At 48.9% G+C, this 17,155-nt stretch overlaps 1 protein-coding gene across 1 annotated transcript in view; it reads left to right on the top strand.

Annotated features, from left to right (window-relative positions):
- LOC132394795 (uncharacterized) overlaps positions 1-17,155 on the top strand; it is a 55,264-nt gene that overhangs the window by 27,259 nt on the left and 10,850 nt on the right. Inside the window, exons 9-10 of the mRNA XM_059971202.1 lie at positions 4,695-4,782; positions 5,659-5,913. Of these exons, the coding sequence (XP_059827185.1) occupies positions 4,695-4,782; positions 5,659-5,913 (343 nt within the window). The remainder of the gene's footprint in view (positions 1-4,694; positions 4,783-5,658; positions 5,914-17,155) is intronic.

Here is a 17,155-nt window from a genome sequence, read left to right as displayed (position 1 = left end):
TTGTATTCAACATGTGACTAACAACTTTCTTAAGATAATATTAAAATTTTTGAATCATATTTTGTGGGTAGGCCACCTTCTTTCCACCTGGAAAATGGCAGTAGTCATACCTGTTCTAAAACCTGTGAAACCCCCGTCAGATCCTTTTAGTTCTAGGCCAATATTACTAATGTCTCAGTTGTGGAAACTTGGGGAACACACGATAATAAGCATTTGAATTATATTTTTTTGAAAAGAGAGGTGATATAATATTTTATCAGAGCGGATTTCAGAAAGGTAGAATGACGTTGGATTCAGTTTTATGTTTGGAAGAAGATATTAGGAAAGCAAAGGTAAATAATTTGTAATATCAGCTGTCTTTTAATATCAATAAATACTGCTATGTTATGAATGGAAGAACTATAGAATAAGTTATGGAAATTAGGAGCGAGTATATTTTTTCTCGAGTTTTTTATTTGAACAGTGTATGCAGATATATTTGAGTCTATGATATGGAGAATGGGACCCCACAAAGCAGAGTTTGTAGCCCTTTACTACTTAACGTTATGATCAATAATATTTTCTTTCCGATGGATACTGGGGTGGATAAATCACTACATGCAGATGATGGAGAAGAATGTACATAACATTATTGCATTATTTGTAAACATATGCAAATATGGTGACTTGTTTTAACATGAGACATCATTCCTGGTACTATGTTTTTCAATGGCCTGGCCTCTGTTGGAAACCAGTCCACCTTTACCAAGGGAATTTTTAAGACTTTGAAGAACCAAATTCCTGGGATTCCACACCTAGAATCCCAGCTCCGGCTTCACCCACACTGACAGAGAGGGAAGACCCAGGACATGACTGTTGCGATTGATCTGAGTGTCAGCAAGGATTGCTGAGCTGAATGATATGGCTTGGAAGAACACCCTGAGCAAAGGACAGCTCTGTGGCTCAGCAAGTAAGACTGCTGCCTCACAGCTGTGCGGACACGGGTTCAATCCTGACCTCTGGCCCTGTCTGCGTGTGAAGTTTGAACATTTTCCTTGTGACCTCTTGGGTTTTCGCTGTGGTTTCTTCCCACATCCCAACGACACACATTGTAGGTAAGCTACCACCAGTGTGTGAGTGAAGGGTAGATTCTGAGGTAGTTGTTGGGAAAGTCTTCCTCCTTGCTACCAGAGGTCTTGCCCCAACCATCCAGTCCCACTGTCTTCCTCTGCCAGCTCTCGCCCACCCTGGGTCCTTCTGCGCTGTGATTGGGTCTCACTGAATCACATGGTGCTAGTCAGGGGTGGGGAGGAGGAACCTCGAGTCATAACGAGGTGTGAGAACAGAGGGTAGTGGGAGAGCAAGGCAGGGTATGAAAGATGTAGAATGTAGGAGAGGGAGAGTGTGAGGGGGAGGATTTAGTTTGCAGGGAATAAAATGGGTCATTTACACTTTATTAGGTAGAGGAAGTCCCTGAGAAAGTGGCCACTGAGGGTATGTCTCTCGTCTTCTGTTGCTGCAACCCATCCGCTTCAAAATTCAACCTGTTGTACGCTCAGGGTTGCCTTTCTGCACACCACTGTTGTAATGCATGGTTATCTGAGTTACTGTCAGCTTGAACCAGCCTGTTCATTCTCTCCTGACAGCTCTCATTGCCAAAGCATTCTCACCATTAGAACTCACCACAAGAGCATTGCGATGGATTTGGAGTTAAATGGAAAGAGTTATTTCTGGGCAAGTCCTCATCTGATACATGGAGGGTGTTTAAAGACAGAGGACAGGACAGACATGTTCCGGTCTGAAGGAGGGCAAGATAAAGGAACCTTGGATGTCGAGGGAGTAAAGAAGGGGAAAAAAAAGTATGTAAAGCTGAGGAAGCTAGAATCGGAGTCCTTGAGGATTATAAAGATGCCAGAAAAGAACTCCAGAAGCTAAGTAGGAAAGCCAAGATGGACCATGAGAAGTCCTTGGCAAGTAGGATTAAAGAGAATTCCAAGGCATCCTATACATCAAAAGAAAGAGGCTAACCAGGGAGAGAGTAACATCAGAACAATAAGGGGAAATGCTTGTCTGGATGTGGGTGAGGTCCTTAATGAGTACCTACATCAGAATTTACCAAAGAAAAGGGTGTGAAGGATAGAGAAATCAATGCTGAGCGTATTGATATGTTAAGGAATTTCAGGGTAAAGGAGGATTATTCTTTTAAACTTCCTCTGGATCCTCTCCAATGCCAACATGTGCTTCCTTGGATATGGGGCCCAGAATTACTTACAATACTCCAAGTATGGTCTGACCAATGCCTTATAAAGCTTCCTTTCCTCTCAAAATGAATGCTAACTTTGCATTGTCTCCCTATCACTCAACCTGCAACTCATCCTTCAATCCTGCATTAAAGCTCCCAAATCCTTTTACATCTCCAATTTCTGAACGTTCTACGTTCTCCCCATTTAGAAAATATTCCAGGCATTCGTGACTCTGAGTTTAAAAAAAAAAGAACTTGCCCTCTTTTCCCCTTTTAACCTACCCCTGCTCACATTCAATGCAAGCCCTCTGGTATTATACATTTTCAACCCTGGGAAACAGATGCTCTGGGTCCACTTTATCGATGCCTCTCATAGCCTTGTAAGCCTCTATCAGATCTCCCCTCAGCCTCAGGCACTCCAGAGAAAACAACCCACGTTCATCCAGCCTCTGGTGATGGTACTTCCCCTCTAATCCAGGCAGCATCCTGGTAAACATCTTCTAAACCTCTCCAAAGCCTCAAAGTCCTGCCTATAGTGGGGCAATCAGAACTCTACGCAATATATTCTATGTTTTATCACTACTAATGTCTCCATAATCTCTTCAGTTCCCTTCTTCAGAATTTAACAGGAGAAAATCTGCAGCGGATGAGACACTCCTGAAGCCAGCTGGAGTCGATCTGCAGTGTGTCACCTTTTCAGAATGGAAACGCTTTTCAGATGCCTCCTATTCTTTGTTAAAAGTCTCCGAATACTCTAGCTTTCCAAGGCCTCTTTTGGTTTTGTGTCTTCCCCTTGTCCATATAACAATGACAGCACAGAAACAGGCCATCTCGGCCCTTCTAGTCCATGCCGAAAGCTTACTCTCACCTAGTCCCACTGACCTGCACTCAGCCCATAACCCTCCATTCCTTCCCTGTCCATATACCTATACAAAATGACAATACCAAACCTGCCTCTACCACCTCTACTGGAAGCTCGTTCCACACAGCTACCACTCTCTGAGTAAAGAAGTTCCCCCTCATGTTACCCCTAAACTTTTGCCCCTTAACTCTCAACTCATGTCCTCTTGTTTGAATCTCCCCTACCCAATGGAAAAAGCCTATCCACATCAACTCTATCTATCCCCCTCATAATTTTAAATACCTCTATCAAGTCCCCCCCCCTCAACCTTCTACGCTCCAAAGAATAAAGACCTAACTTGTTCAACCTTTCTCTGTAACTTAGGTGCTGAAACCCAGGTAACATTCCAGTAAATCTTCTCTGTACTCTCTATTTTGTTGACATCTTTCCTATAATTTGGTGACCAGAACTGTACACAGTACTCCAAATTTGGCCTGACCAATGCCTTGTACAATTTTAACATTACATCCCAACTCCTATACTCAATGCTCTGATTTATAAAGGCCAGCATACCAAAAGCTTTCTTCACCATGCTATCCACATGAGATTCCACCTTCAGGGAACAATGCACCGTTATTCCTAGATCACTCTGTTCTACTACATTCTTCAATGCCCTGTTATTTACCATGTATGTCCTATTTTGATTATCCCTACCAAAATGTAGCACCTCACACTTATCAGCATTAAACTCCATCTGCCATCTTTCAGCCCACTCTTCTAACTGGCCTAAATCTCTGCAAGCTTTGAAAACCTACTTCATTATCCACACCACCAACTATCTTAGTATCATCTGCGTACTTATCCAATTTACCACCCCACCATCCAGATCATTAATGTATCTGACAAACAACATTGGACACAGTACAGATCCATGAGGCACACCACTAGTCACCGGCCACCAACCTGACAAACAGTTATCCACCATCACTCTCTGGCATCTCCCATCCAGCCACTGTTGAATCCATTTTACTACTTCAATATTAATACCTAACGATTGAACCTTCCTAACTAACCTTCCGTGTGGAACCTTGTCAGAGGCATTAGTCGCGAATAAGTCACCCTCCATTTAAAATACTACTTCATTGGGATGAACTGACGCGGTACCTTCCGAGTTGCTCTCGAAATCTCCAGACATTGTTGCTCTACCGTCACCCAGGTTGGTGTCCGCTTCCAATCCACTTTGGCCAGCTCCTCTCTCATATCTTTACTCAGCTGAGATCCCGATGATTCCGATTTTAGCTTCGTGCCCGTGATGTGCAGAGCCGTGTATTCTTTTCAGCTGCTTTGTAACCCGCGCGTTCGCTGTTCCAGACCGTGATGCAGCCAGACAGGACACTTTCAACGGGTAATGTAGGTGGGAGTTTATTCGGTGAACCTGTCGTCAGGACAGGTGATCGCTGCGAGTAAGTTTTACATTGCGCCCGTGCATGAACGTTCGTGAATATTTCGCAAGAAACACTTTCGGTGTTGGAACAGCTGACTGGCAAACTTCTTCAGGCGCTTTTACCCGGAGACTGGTGACACGCCACTTGGCGACGTGACTGATTGGACACAAACCTCATCAATTGACAATTCTGGGTCCCAGATACAGAGCGGACGGGTTCCCGGAGAATGATGGTGCTGATGGTGTTGACTTTGCTATGCGACGCTGTCTCCGCAGGTGGGTGACGGGGTGGGAGGGTTTCAAAGGCTGGGAAAAGTTTTCCTTCCGACAGCGAGTCCGGGAGTTCGGATTGTCATGTTAGAGTGAATGATAGGGGCTCCGAACGGAGCTTGGGACCGGAGCGTGCGCGGAGGGAAGAGATGTGGAGAGGGAGTGGAGAAGGGGTGTGTATGTGTGTGTGTGTGTGTTTTAATTATGTTCTTTTTGCATAATCTGTATATATGTATTTTCTTTTGAAGATTGCGTCTCGGATGCTATGTCCCGTGATGTTGCTGAAACTAAGTTTGTCATTACAACTGGGCTCTCACCTACTTGTGCGGATGAAAACTTTCACTTTAACATCAGCGGACAACTGTCCCTGACTGGGTGTTTCATTCTAATTAACATATTCCAACCTCAAAACTTCATCCTGGCAACACCCTTCCTGTTGTTTCACCTGAGACAGGCGACGCACAACCTACTTCTGACTGGACACCATCTCCCCCCCCCCCCCATCAGTTACAGTAGCTTGTTACATTCCCTTCACGTTGTGTGTGTGTGTGTGTGTGTGTGTGTGTGTGGGTGGGGAGGGGGTGCATGTGCGTGTGTGTGTGTGGAGGGGTGCATGTGCATCCCTGACCAGCAGCAACCTCTGTGAGGACCAACGTTGGACAAGGCTGTGTCATTGCCCCACTGACCCACGTTCCTCATTGTGATGTTATGCCCCACTTTGGGCAGGGCTTCTGGCGAGACCATGGAGATCGCTGACTACTTTCCATGTGTTAAACAGCAGACGGGGATAAAGGAACCAGCCTGTGACTTGGTCTCCGCGTCGTATCGGCTGCGACAGGTTGCTTTGTTTTGTCCCTGGCTTCCCCCCTCTCTTTGTTTCAGAATCGCACTCTCTCCGGATTTGCCTGACTTCCACAACTAAGATTCCCAACTTCCCACAGTTAGTGGCTGTCACCAGCGTGGATGGTGTCCAGTTTGTGGTGTACGACAGTCATCGGAGGTTGGTTCCCCAAGAGCCGTGGATGGTGAAGAGCGAGGGGGCCACGTGGCTGAAGAAGAAGTCACTTGCTGCGGAGTGGGAGAGGGCCCAGAAAAAACTTATTCTCTTCATAATGTCTACGACCGATCAATTGAGTGGTGAGTCCCTATCTGACAAATTTCATTTCAGTACGACTTGTATAAATTGGGGTTGAATACTTTCATCAAATCGGTCAACCCACGTTTCCCAGTGATTAGATTTAAGTGGTCAGTGCTTCAAACGTGGAGGAATGATGGGCAAGAACTTGCACCAAATGCCTCATTTCTGCAGACACCTTGGTTTTAATTTCAAAATTAAACCTTATTCATAAAATTATTCAGAGTGAGCATAATGCCATCACTTGCTCACATTTACTGTGCAATGCCGCTCACGGTGGTCCACTTGAACCAAGTGTTGTGGGACTGTTTCATTGGACACAGGCCCTTGGATTGATTGTGTACCCTCCCCCAAAAATGATAGAGTGACTAATATTGAATATCAAGATGTGTACTTGTGTAAGTATTCAGAGTGGAAGTGAATGTGTCTCGAGTTCTCCTTCGGCAGCTGAGTGACACCACAAGTAGAGATAATCTACTGTGATTCCAGAAGTAAAAGAGCAAAAGGCCGACCAAGGACAGTATCGTCCCCTTTAGGATCAGTGTGGTCACCATTTGGAGGTGCCACAGGAGGCAGACAAGGTGCTAAATGAATAATTTTCAACTGTATTTGTGGAGAAGGTTTTGGAAGTTGAGAAGTGAAGGGAAAAGAGCAATGGTGTAACATATCCACATTACAACAAGGAAGGTGCCGGTAGACATAACGCAAATGAGGTTTCTACCAGGATTTGGAAAGATAAAGACTGATAAATGGTAATTTATATGGACATGTGTGTGTGGAAAATCATGCTTCACAGATATTAATTTCTGAAGAGGATTGATAAGTGCAGGGTGGTAGATGTTGTCATCATGTACTTTAAATTTCAAAGTTTAAACTCCATTTATTATCAAAGTACCTGTACATTGCCATATGTCCTTGAAAGTAAGTCTACAGTTTGTGGGAAGAGTTCAGTGATGGGTCAAGTGAAATTATCCCCTCTTGTTAAAGAACCTGATGGCTGATGGGTAATAGCTGTTTGAGAACATAGTGTTTTGGGTCCTGAGGCTCCAGACCCTTCTTCCCAATTGCAGCAGTAGAAGAGAGCATGGCCATTTGGGGTGTGGGAGGTTTCTTGATGATGGAAGCTGCTTTCCTACAAGAACACTCTGTGTAGATGTGCTCATTTGCGGGGAGGGCTTTACCCATGATGGACTGTATCCGCTATTTTCTATAGGGCTTTCCATTCAAGGGCATTGGTGTTTCTATACCAGTCAATATACTCTCCGCCACACATTTATGGAAGTTGGTTAAGGTTTTAGATGCCATGCTGAATCTTCACAAACTTCGAAGTGTGCTTTCTTCATAATTACACTTACCTGCTGGGCCCAAGACCGATCCTATGAAATGATAACACTGAGGGATTAAAAGTTGCTGACCCTCTCCTTCTGATCCCCCAATGAAGACTGGCTCACGGATCTCTGGTTTCCTCCTGCTGAAGCCAATAATCAGCTCTTTGGTCTTGCTGACATTGAGTGAGAGGTGGTGTTAGTGGCACCCCGGCCAGATTTTCAGCCTCCATCCTATATGATGACTCATCACCTCCTCTGGTTTGGCCAGTGACTGTGGTGTCACCAGCAAACTTCAATAATGGCTTTGGAGCTGTGTTTAGCCTCCCCACCATAAGTGTCAAGTGAGTAGATCGGGGGCGACACACACAGCCTGGTGCACCTGTGCTGACGGTCATTGTGGAAGAGATGTTTTCATCACTCCAAACTAACTGGTGTCACCTTTTGGCTGAGATCAAGTGTAGTTTCCTTTGGGACACACGACGATCGGAAGGCAGAGAAGGTTTTGCGCTGACACAGGGGTGGATCCTGATGCTGATCAGCTCCCAATCTTAGACCCCTTTCCAGCTACGACGACAGCGGTAGAGAGGATGGCTGAAGATAACAGCGCATCGGCCCGAGGCCTAGGCATCAAGAACACTGTCCGGCTGACAGTGCGACGCCAGAGCGAGGGCAAAGAATTCATGAGACTGACCTTCATCCAGAAGGTTTTCATGGACTGCTGTGGATTTACAGTTGACGACATCTACTGCGTCCAGGGCTTTGCTGGGTTCTTCGGCGTCACCTTCCGACGACCCGCAGGGTGGCAGAAACTGCTCCAGCAATTCCAGGAGAAGGGGAGAGAGGCGCCACTGTCGCTGCTACAAGCACAGCCCCTCTTCGCTGCCGCCCAGCAGGAACGGACCGCCACCGTGCACATGTTCAACCCGTACGTGCCGGTGGCCGATGTTCTTACATTCCTCGCGCGGTATGTGGAGAGCGTAGGAGCTTGTCTGGACGTGAAGGACAGCCTGGGGTTCTGAACCAGCAAGCGGCAGGTCAAGGTGAAGCTGAGGGTGGACTCTAATGGCTGCTCAGTCTTCGCCATCGGAGGGAAGCGAGGCTACCTGCTCTACGCCGGGCAGCCCAGGGTCTGCCGCAACTGCGGCAAGGCGGGGCACATCGCGGCCCAGTGCAGGGCGGTCATCTGCAGGAACTGTAAGGTGGAAGGCCACCTCACCAAGGACTGCACGCAGGACAAGTCCTGCAATCTCTGCAGACAGGGAGACCACCTGTACAGGGCCTGTCCAAGATGTGCCGGCACCTACACACAGGCGACCAGGGGAGGTGCTGGCACTGAAAGGGCCCCGGCAGGATCGGATATACCCGCCACCCTGCAGAGGCGGCACCTGAAATGACGGAAGACGCCAGCAGGGAAGAAGGCGCAACCACGTCGAGGGCCCCCACCCCCTCGCAGACCCTCCAGGACCCGCCACAGGAAAGGAGGAGGAGTCCATGGAGGAGGGGAGAGCCGAGGGGGAGGAAGGCTGGAGCGTCGTGGGCAAATGGAAGAAGGCCCAAAAAGCTTCAGCCAAACGAGAGAGGGCGGAGCAGAAGGAGCACGTGAAGAGAAAGGCAGGGGACCACGCGGCCTGCAGCAACCTGTCTACAACAGACGAGGGAGGAGCATGGGAAGAGAAAGGCAGGGGACCACGCGGCCTGCAGCAACCTGTCTACAACAGACGAGGGAGGAGCGCATGAAGAGAAAGGCAGGGGACCACGCGGCCTGCAGCAACCTGTCTACAACAGACGAGGGAGGAGCATGGGAAGAGAAAGGCAGGGGACCACGCGGCCTGCAGCAACCTGTCTACAACAGACGAGGGAGGAGCATGGGAAGAGAAAGGCAGGGGACCATGCGGCCTGCAGCAACCTGTCTACAACAGACGAGGAAGGAGCACGTGAAGAGAAGGGCAGGGGACCACGCGGCCTCCGGTAACCTGTCCACTTCTCAGGAGGAATGTGTTGGAGGAGGCCAGCAGCAGCCCCAGCAGAGGAAGCAGCGGACAAAGCCAGCGGAGAGGAGAGAGAGTGGAGAAAGTCTGCTGGCCACAAAGGCGGTGGGCATGAAGACTCAGGACTGCGAAGGTAAGGACGGTGACCAGTTGCAATAAAGAACTTTAAATCATGGTGGACATTTCACTGGCATCTGTTAATGTGCACGGTTTGAAGAGTACCGGGCGATGCGTCAGCACGCTCCAGTACTTGGACTCGTTAAAGGCCGATGTGACCTTCCTCCAGGAGTGCGGACTGCCACACCTCCACAACTACCGGAGGTGGACCCGGGGTTTGTCAGTGTGGTCGGGGGGCAACGACTGTCGTGATTCCGGCCTGGGGATTCTGCTACGGGGAGGCAACTCCTCAATCACCCAAGTCAAAGAGGTGGTTGCGGGGCGCCGCCTGGTAACAGACGTCAAATACCGGGGCACTCCGCTCCGGCTGATCAACGTGTATGCCTCCCCTGTGCGGAGCGAGCGGCTCCCACCGCTGCTGGTGACGGCCCGGCCAGAGACTTCAACTGCACCATTGATGCGGCTGGACGATCCGGTGGCTGGACAGTACGTCCAGACTCCTGATGGATACGGTGAAGATGGCCAGGCTGCGCGACGCCTTTGGCGACCCCACAGGGGCAGCTCAGCCGCAAGCCACCTGGACACGACCGGACGGCTCAGCCCGTTCCCGGATCGACTTCCTCTTCCTGTCGGAGCCCCTCACGGTCAGAACCACCGACGTCACGCCGGTGGTCCTCTCTGACCACTGCCTCCTGCGAGCCACCTGTCACCTGCGGGAGGACCGGAAGGCAGGGAGGGGGACGTGGAAGCTGAACATCAAGCTGCTGACCCCAGAGAACATCGAGGAACTAGAGAAGGAGTACACGGGTTGCAGAACCTTGAAAGCCTTCTTTGATTCCCTGGTTCACTGGTGGGAAGCCACCAAGGAGAACATCAAGAGGTTCTTCATCCACAAGGGCATCCAGAGAGCAAGGCGGGGCAGAGGGAACTGCGTAAACTCCAGACAGAGTTGCAGCAACTCCTCCTCCTGCAGTCGAGGGGGGTGGATGTCAGGGAGGAACTGCGGGAGGTGAGGGGCCGGCAGGCCCAGCACTTTGCCGCCGAATCCCCCAAGATCATCTTCCGATCGAGGGTCCAAACCGTGGAGCAGGACGAGACGTGCTCACGATTCTTCTCCCAAAAGGTGCACAGGGGGGGGCTCTGTGATCCACAACCTTAAGGAAGAGGACGGCTCAGTCGCTCCTCGCAGACAGACATACTGAGGATCTGCAGGTCCTTCTATGCCGGTCTGTATGGAGAAAAGGCCACAGACACCACGGCCTCCCGCAGCTTCCCGTCATCTATCACGCAGGCCTTAGACGACGGCAAGCGGGAGAGTCTGGAGCAGCCGCTGACCCTGGACGGGCTGACTGGCTCCGTCCGTTCCTTTGAGTCGGGTAGGACTCCCGGAAGCGACGGGAGAGTCTGGAGCAGCCGCTGACCCTGGACGGGCTGACTGGCTCTGTCCGTTCCTTTGAGTCGGGTAGGACTCCCGGAAGCGATGGGAGAGTCTGGAGCAGTCACTGACCCTGGGCGGGCTGACTGGCTCCGTCCGTTCCTTTGAGTCGGGTAGGACTCCCGGAAGCGACGGCTTACCGGTCGGGTTGTATTTGGCTCTGTGGAACCGGATGGGCCCCGACCTGCTGGAAGTGAACAACGCTACGCTCCTGGCAGGCAGCATGTCAGAGTCCATGAGGAAGGGCATCATCACCCTCATCTACAAGCAGAAGGGGGAGAGGGAAGACATTAGGAATTGGAGGCCCATCTCACTCCTGAATGTGGACTACAAGATCCTGTCCAAGGCTCTCGCCAATAGGGTCAAGTCTGCACTGGAGCAGGTGATCCACCCGGACCAAACCTGTGCTGTACCGGGCAGGAAGATCTCAGACAGCCTCGCGCTGCTGAGGGACACCATCGCCTACGTGCAGGACGGGGGTGGACGCCTGCCTGGTCAGCTTGGACCAGGAGAAAGCCTTCGACGGGATATCGCACACGTACATGGCGGATGTACTCTCCAAAATGGGATTTGGGGAGGGAATCCGGAATTGGATCAAACTGCTCTACACAGACATCTGTAGCGCAGTCCAGGTCAACGGGTGGGAAACAGACAGCTTCCCCATCAGGTCTGGAGCCAGGCAGGGCTGCCCTCTCTCCCGTCTTGTTCGTGTGCTGCATAGAACCCTTTGCCGAAGCCATCAGGAGGGATGGGGGCATAAGAGGGGTGACGCTGCCAGGTAGTGGAGGGACCCAAGTCAAAACCTCCCTGTACATGGACGATGTCACCGTCTTCTGCTCCGATCCGAGGTCAGTTCGCAGGCTGATCGGCATCTGCCAACAGTTCGAGCAGGCGTCGGGGGCCAGGGTCAACCACACGAAGAGCGAAGCCATGCTCTTCGGCAACTGGCCCGACCGATCCAGCGTCCCCTTCACCATCAGGGCTGATCACCAGGGGGTGTTGGGGATCTGGTTCGGAGGGGCCGAGGCGTGCAACAAGAACTGGCAGGAGCGGACTGCCAAGGTCAAAAAGATACTGGGACTGTGGGGAAGGGCGCTCCCTGTCGATAGCGGGCAAGAACCTGGTCAACAGGTGTGAGGTGCTCTCAGGGCTGCTGTACTTGGTGCATGTGTGGCCAGTCCCCCGCTCCTTCAGCTCGGAAATCACCCGAGCCATCTTCAGATTCGTCTGGGGATCAAGATGGAGCAGGTCAGACGGACCACCATGCACAAGTCCCTGGACAACGGGGTCAAAAACGTTCCCAATGTCGCCAATGTCGCCCTCACCCTGATGGCCAGCTTCGTGTGTGGCTGCATCAGGTTGTGTGTGGATCCCAGGTATGTGGGCACCAAGTACCACTACGTGCCCAGTTTCTACCTGCCGCCCTGGCTACGGAGGATGGGTCTGGCCCCTTTACCGTGCAACACCTCCTGTCAGATGGTCGTTGCCGCCATACCTGTCCTTCGTAGAGAAGTTCTTTCAGGTCAACACCTTTGACCACAGGGCCATCAGGCAGTGGTCAGCACGTAAGGTCCTGCAGGCACTGCAGGAGAAGGATGAGATGGACACAGTGGGGAGGTTCCCTGAGCAGACTGTCCAGTTCGTCTGGCAAAATACCTCATCGCCAGACCTCACCAACAGGCACCAAGACCTCGCCTGGCTGGTGGTGAGAGGGGCCCTCCCAGTCCGATCCCTCCTGTACGTCCAGAACGTCGTCTCCACACCCCTCTGCCCACGGGAGGACTGCAGTGAGGAGGAGTCAGTGACCCACCTCTTTGCACACTGTGGGTTCACCGAGAAGGTGTGGAGGAGGATGGAAGGGACAGTGTCGAGGTTCATCCCCAGCAGCTGCGTAACAGAGGACTCTCTGACCTATGGGCTGTTCCCAGGGACGCACACCGAGACCAACATCCGGTGCTGCTGGCAGATCATCAACTCGGTGAAAGATGCTCTTTGGTCGGCCCGAAACTTGATGGTCTACCAGCACATGGAGATGTCCGTGGGGGAATGCTGCCGACTGGCACATTCCCGGCTGCAGGAGTACGTGCTGAGGGACGCACTCAAACTCGGTGCAGCCACCGCAAGGGCCCGGTGGGGAAGGACCACAGTCTAGGGTCCTTCTCCCGTGGGAGTGTAAGGGGTAGGGGGGGCGGGGTGTATACCCCTCAAAAAGGGTATGTAAATATGGAATAACAGACTGCCACAGGGGTGGCGAAAAGTGGGGAAATGTAAAGACTGTAATGGAACCATTTGTAAAGGATTGAGAGTCATTGAATGGTTTATTGTATATAATTTTATTTTTGAATAAAGTATATATTTTTTTAAAAGACTGGTGTCAGCAAATGAGGTAATTGAGGATCTAGTTGCCCAAGGAGGTATTGAGGCTAAGGTTTTAGAGCTTATTGCTTATTAAGTCCTGTGACTGTGTATATTGTATATATTTGAATCTTTGACACCTCTGCATGGTGGCTTCTGTGGAAGGTTAGATCACATGGGATTCAATGGGAGCAAGCCAAATAAATGTACAAATGGCTTAGTTTAAATAGTCAGAGGGTGGTAATAGAGGATTATTACTCAGATTGAAGGCCTATGGACGCTGGTTCTGGATCCACTGCTGTTTGTCAACCATTTCAAGTTCCTAGATACTTGGAGCATCTGTGGCAGAGGTGATCTTTTCAAGAGGGAAGGTTGCATTTTATCTGGAAGGGAGCCAATAGCCTGGCTGGGAAGCTTGGTATTGTTACTCGGGAAGATTTAAACTGTTTCTCTGTGGGTGGTGGGGGGGGTAATTCCAGAGCAAGGTAATAGACACGATGGAATGAATGGGTGGAAATGTGTTTACTTTAGCGCCAGGAATATTACTGGTAAGATTATGGAGCATGCATCAGTACGTGAATCTTTACAGGATGCTGTGAGAGGTCACTAGGGGTTCTGCAAGAGATGGTGATTTAAAAAAAAACTAAACATAGTTTTCTGAACTTCACACGATGTTAGCACTCGGAGATGTGGGCAGTGACCAAGCAGCACTGTTAGCAAACACGTTAGAGGTCTCTCAGCCCAGTATGGCAGTGCTCTCCCTCCAGAATTACATCCCCCCAGCTTCCCATTATGCGCCGATGACTGACTTATGGGAGTGAACAAACTCTACAGGTGTAGTAGAAAATTGGAGGGAACTTTTCATTCTAAAGACTGTCCAATGTGCCGATTTTTGAAGGGGAGGTGTGAGATGGAAGAGGAGGATTCTAGGTGTAGGCCTGTGAACAATTCTGATAAGGTTAACGATGAAGAATTACAATCTTCTGCATCATTTCACTGCACTTGTTCAACAGCAGACACAAAAAAATGCCTCTTTACAATGAAGGCTGCTTATCAATGGGTTTTACAGGGACTGGTGATCAAAGTTGTCCTATTCCATTGTGCCGAGTCTGTGGCAAACAACAAGCAAGGTTTCACATGCTAGGCCTATATTTGAGCCTGATCATGTCACTTAGTAAGAAAATGTTTTTACAAAGTCTTGTATAAAATTGTGTCTTAGGCTATATTTTTATTCATATTGGTTTGGCTTGTGGTTTTTACCATTCAGCATTTTACCAAGCCCACCTTTAGGAAAAATTAAGTTCCATTTTGTCTTAAGCCAGTTATTTATTATGTTTGCCTTATGAGTTTTTAAAATTTGTGAAAGGGAAAGAAAGAGATTAATTTCAAGAAAGGTCAGCCAAGCTTAATTACCTGTTTTATTTTTAAGAAAACTTGGCTAAAATTTGATTCTCTATTCAAAAGAATATTGACAATTACTTTTCGATAGTTATATCTACAAATTACTGATCACACTAATGTACTGTGCGCTGTAGATATAATTATTTTTACATAGGGGTTCTCTGAGACCTGAAAATTATTTCAAGGGCTTCTCCAAGGCAAAGAGGTTGAGAAAGGCTGTACTCGGCTCACCATTGAGCACTGAACCTTAGTTCAGGTCTCCTTAAGTACTCAATTCTTGGTGCCCTAAACATGATTGCCAATTAGCGGGATGGTCCTGAACTCCTAAAGGGGCCACACCATCTAACTATTTGTCAGAGAATTAGAGGTCTAAATGTCTGAAGCTGGAATGGTTGGGTGAGTATCATAACAGAATGGGAGTCAATGAGAGCAAGAATCTGTGGAAGGGAATGAACAGTTGACATTTTGGGGCGAGACCCATCATGACCGAGAAGCCAGAATGAAAAGGTAAAGGAGGGCCAAGAACTGCAATATTAATCGGGGACAATATCACAGCAGTGTTCAGAGGGGGCATCACTGAGTCTAACCTCAGTGGCCACTTTATTAGGTACGCTTAATGATGCAACTATCTAATCAGCCAATCATGTGGTAGCAACTCAATGCATAAAAGCATGCAGGCATGGTCCAGAGGCTCAGTTGTTGTTCAGATCAAACAACAGATTGGGGAAGAAATGTGATCTAAGTGACCTTGACCGTGGAATGATGGTTGTTGTCAGACTGGATCTCAGGAAGTGACCTCCTGGGATCTTCACTCACAACAGTCTCTAGAGTTTACCAAGGATGGTGTGAAAAACAGAAAGCATCCAGTGGGAGGCATTCTTTGACTGAAGTTGCCTTGTTAATGAGAGGAGATTGTCTAGACAGGTTCAAACAGAAAAGGAAGGATACAGTATGTGTTACCGTAGTGATGTACAGAAGGGCATCTCTGAACACACAGCACCTCAAACCCTAAAATGGTTAGGCTACAGCTGCAGTACTCCTGTCTTGGGTAGAAGACATATCTCATAAAGTGACCGCTGAGTGTACAGGATTAAAACTCAAAATGAGAAAGTGCGAGCAACCTAATGGGATGACTCCTCAATAGCTATTGAGAAACAGGCGTGCAGGCAGATGGGAAAACAAAAGGTTTGATGTTGTGGGTTACTTCAGTTTTCTCTATATAGACAGGGACCTCCGCAATGCATGAGGTTTATTTGTTTGGTACAACTGGGGATGGGTTCAAGTCAAGTCAAGTCAACTCTTATTGTCATTTCGAACATAACTGCTGGTACAGTACATAGTAAAAATGAGACAACGTTTTTCAGGAACATGGTGTTACATGACACAGTACAAAAAATTAGACTGAACTATGTAATAAAAAAGATACAACAACACACAGAAAGCTACACTAGACTACAGACTTACACTGGACTGTGTAAAGTGCACAAAAACAGTGCAGGCATTACAATAAATAATAAACAGGACAACAGGGCAAGGTGTCAGTCCAGGCTTCGGGTATTGAGGAGTCTGATAACTTGGGGGACGAAACTGTTGCATAGTCTGGTCTATTTATACACTTAAGTCAGTGTATAAATAGTCCACCTAAAGGAGCAAATATATGGCACCCGGAGCTGCAAAATCAGCCTGGTCAGGTGACTGACCTTTCAGTGGGAAAACGTTTAAGCAATGGAGATCACTGTTCCTTAAGTTTTAAGACGGCTGTAGATAAGGACAAGTGTAGACCCTGCAGGAGAGTATGAAATTGGGGCAGCGGAAATTACAGGAGATTCAGTTGCAGTCACTCTGTTGTAGTAAGGATATGAAGACTCTGCAGATGGTGCTGAAGATGTTTGCCACAATGCCGCCTGGATTAGAGGGCACATGCTGTAGGGAAAGGTGAGAGAAACTTGGGTGGTTTTCGCTGGACAGCAGAGGCAGAGGGAAGCCGATTTACCGTATGTTTGTAAGATTATGTATAAGAGGTATAAATGGAGAGACAGCATCTTGCTCTCAGGGTCAAAAAGCATGCATACCAGGTGAGAGGGGTAAGTTGAAAGGCGATGTGCATGGTGAGGGGTAGGTGCCTGAAAAGCACCGCCTGCAGTGGTGATGGAGGCAGAAATATTGGAGCTGCTAAAGAGACTCTTCATAGGTACGTGATTGTGCAGGGAATTGGAGGATTTGGTTGTTGTGAAGGCAGAGGGGATTAATTTACTTTAGACATGCAGTTTATAGGTTAATTAGCTGTCCACAACATTAATTCTCTGGATGAGCACTTGAATTGTAAGGCAGAGGCAGTCATGGACCAAGTACTGGGAACACACCAGTCCTCACTGAGAGGTTTACGGTGAAGGGTCATTGAAGCAACATCTCAGAGGGTCTATCCTGACGTCAGCACATAGATGCAACCGTGAATGAAAGCATGCCAGTGTCCCTCCTGTCTTAGAAGTTTAGGTGATGCTGCACATCACCAAAGACTCTGACAAACCTCCACAGACGTACAGTGGAAAGCAATACTGCCTGGTATGAAAGAACTCCGGTACACAGGAACACAAGAGGATGCAGAGAGAGGTGAACTCGG

Source organism: Hypanus sabinus, chromosome 5 (genome assembly GCF_030144855.1).
Source record: "Hypanus sabinus isolate sHypSab1 chromosome 5, sHypSab1.hap1, whole genome shotgun sequence".
Classification (NCBI taxonomy): domain Eukaryota; kingdom Metazoa; phylum Chordata; class Chondrichthyes; order Myliobatiformes; family Dasyatidae; genus Hypanus; species Hypanus sabinus.
Note: the sequence above shows the minus strand (reverse complement) of the source record. Positions and strands in the feature narration are given on the sequence as shown.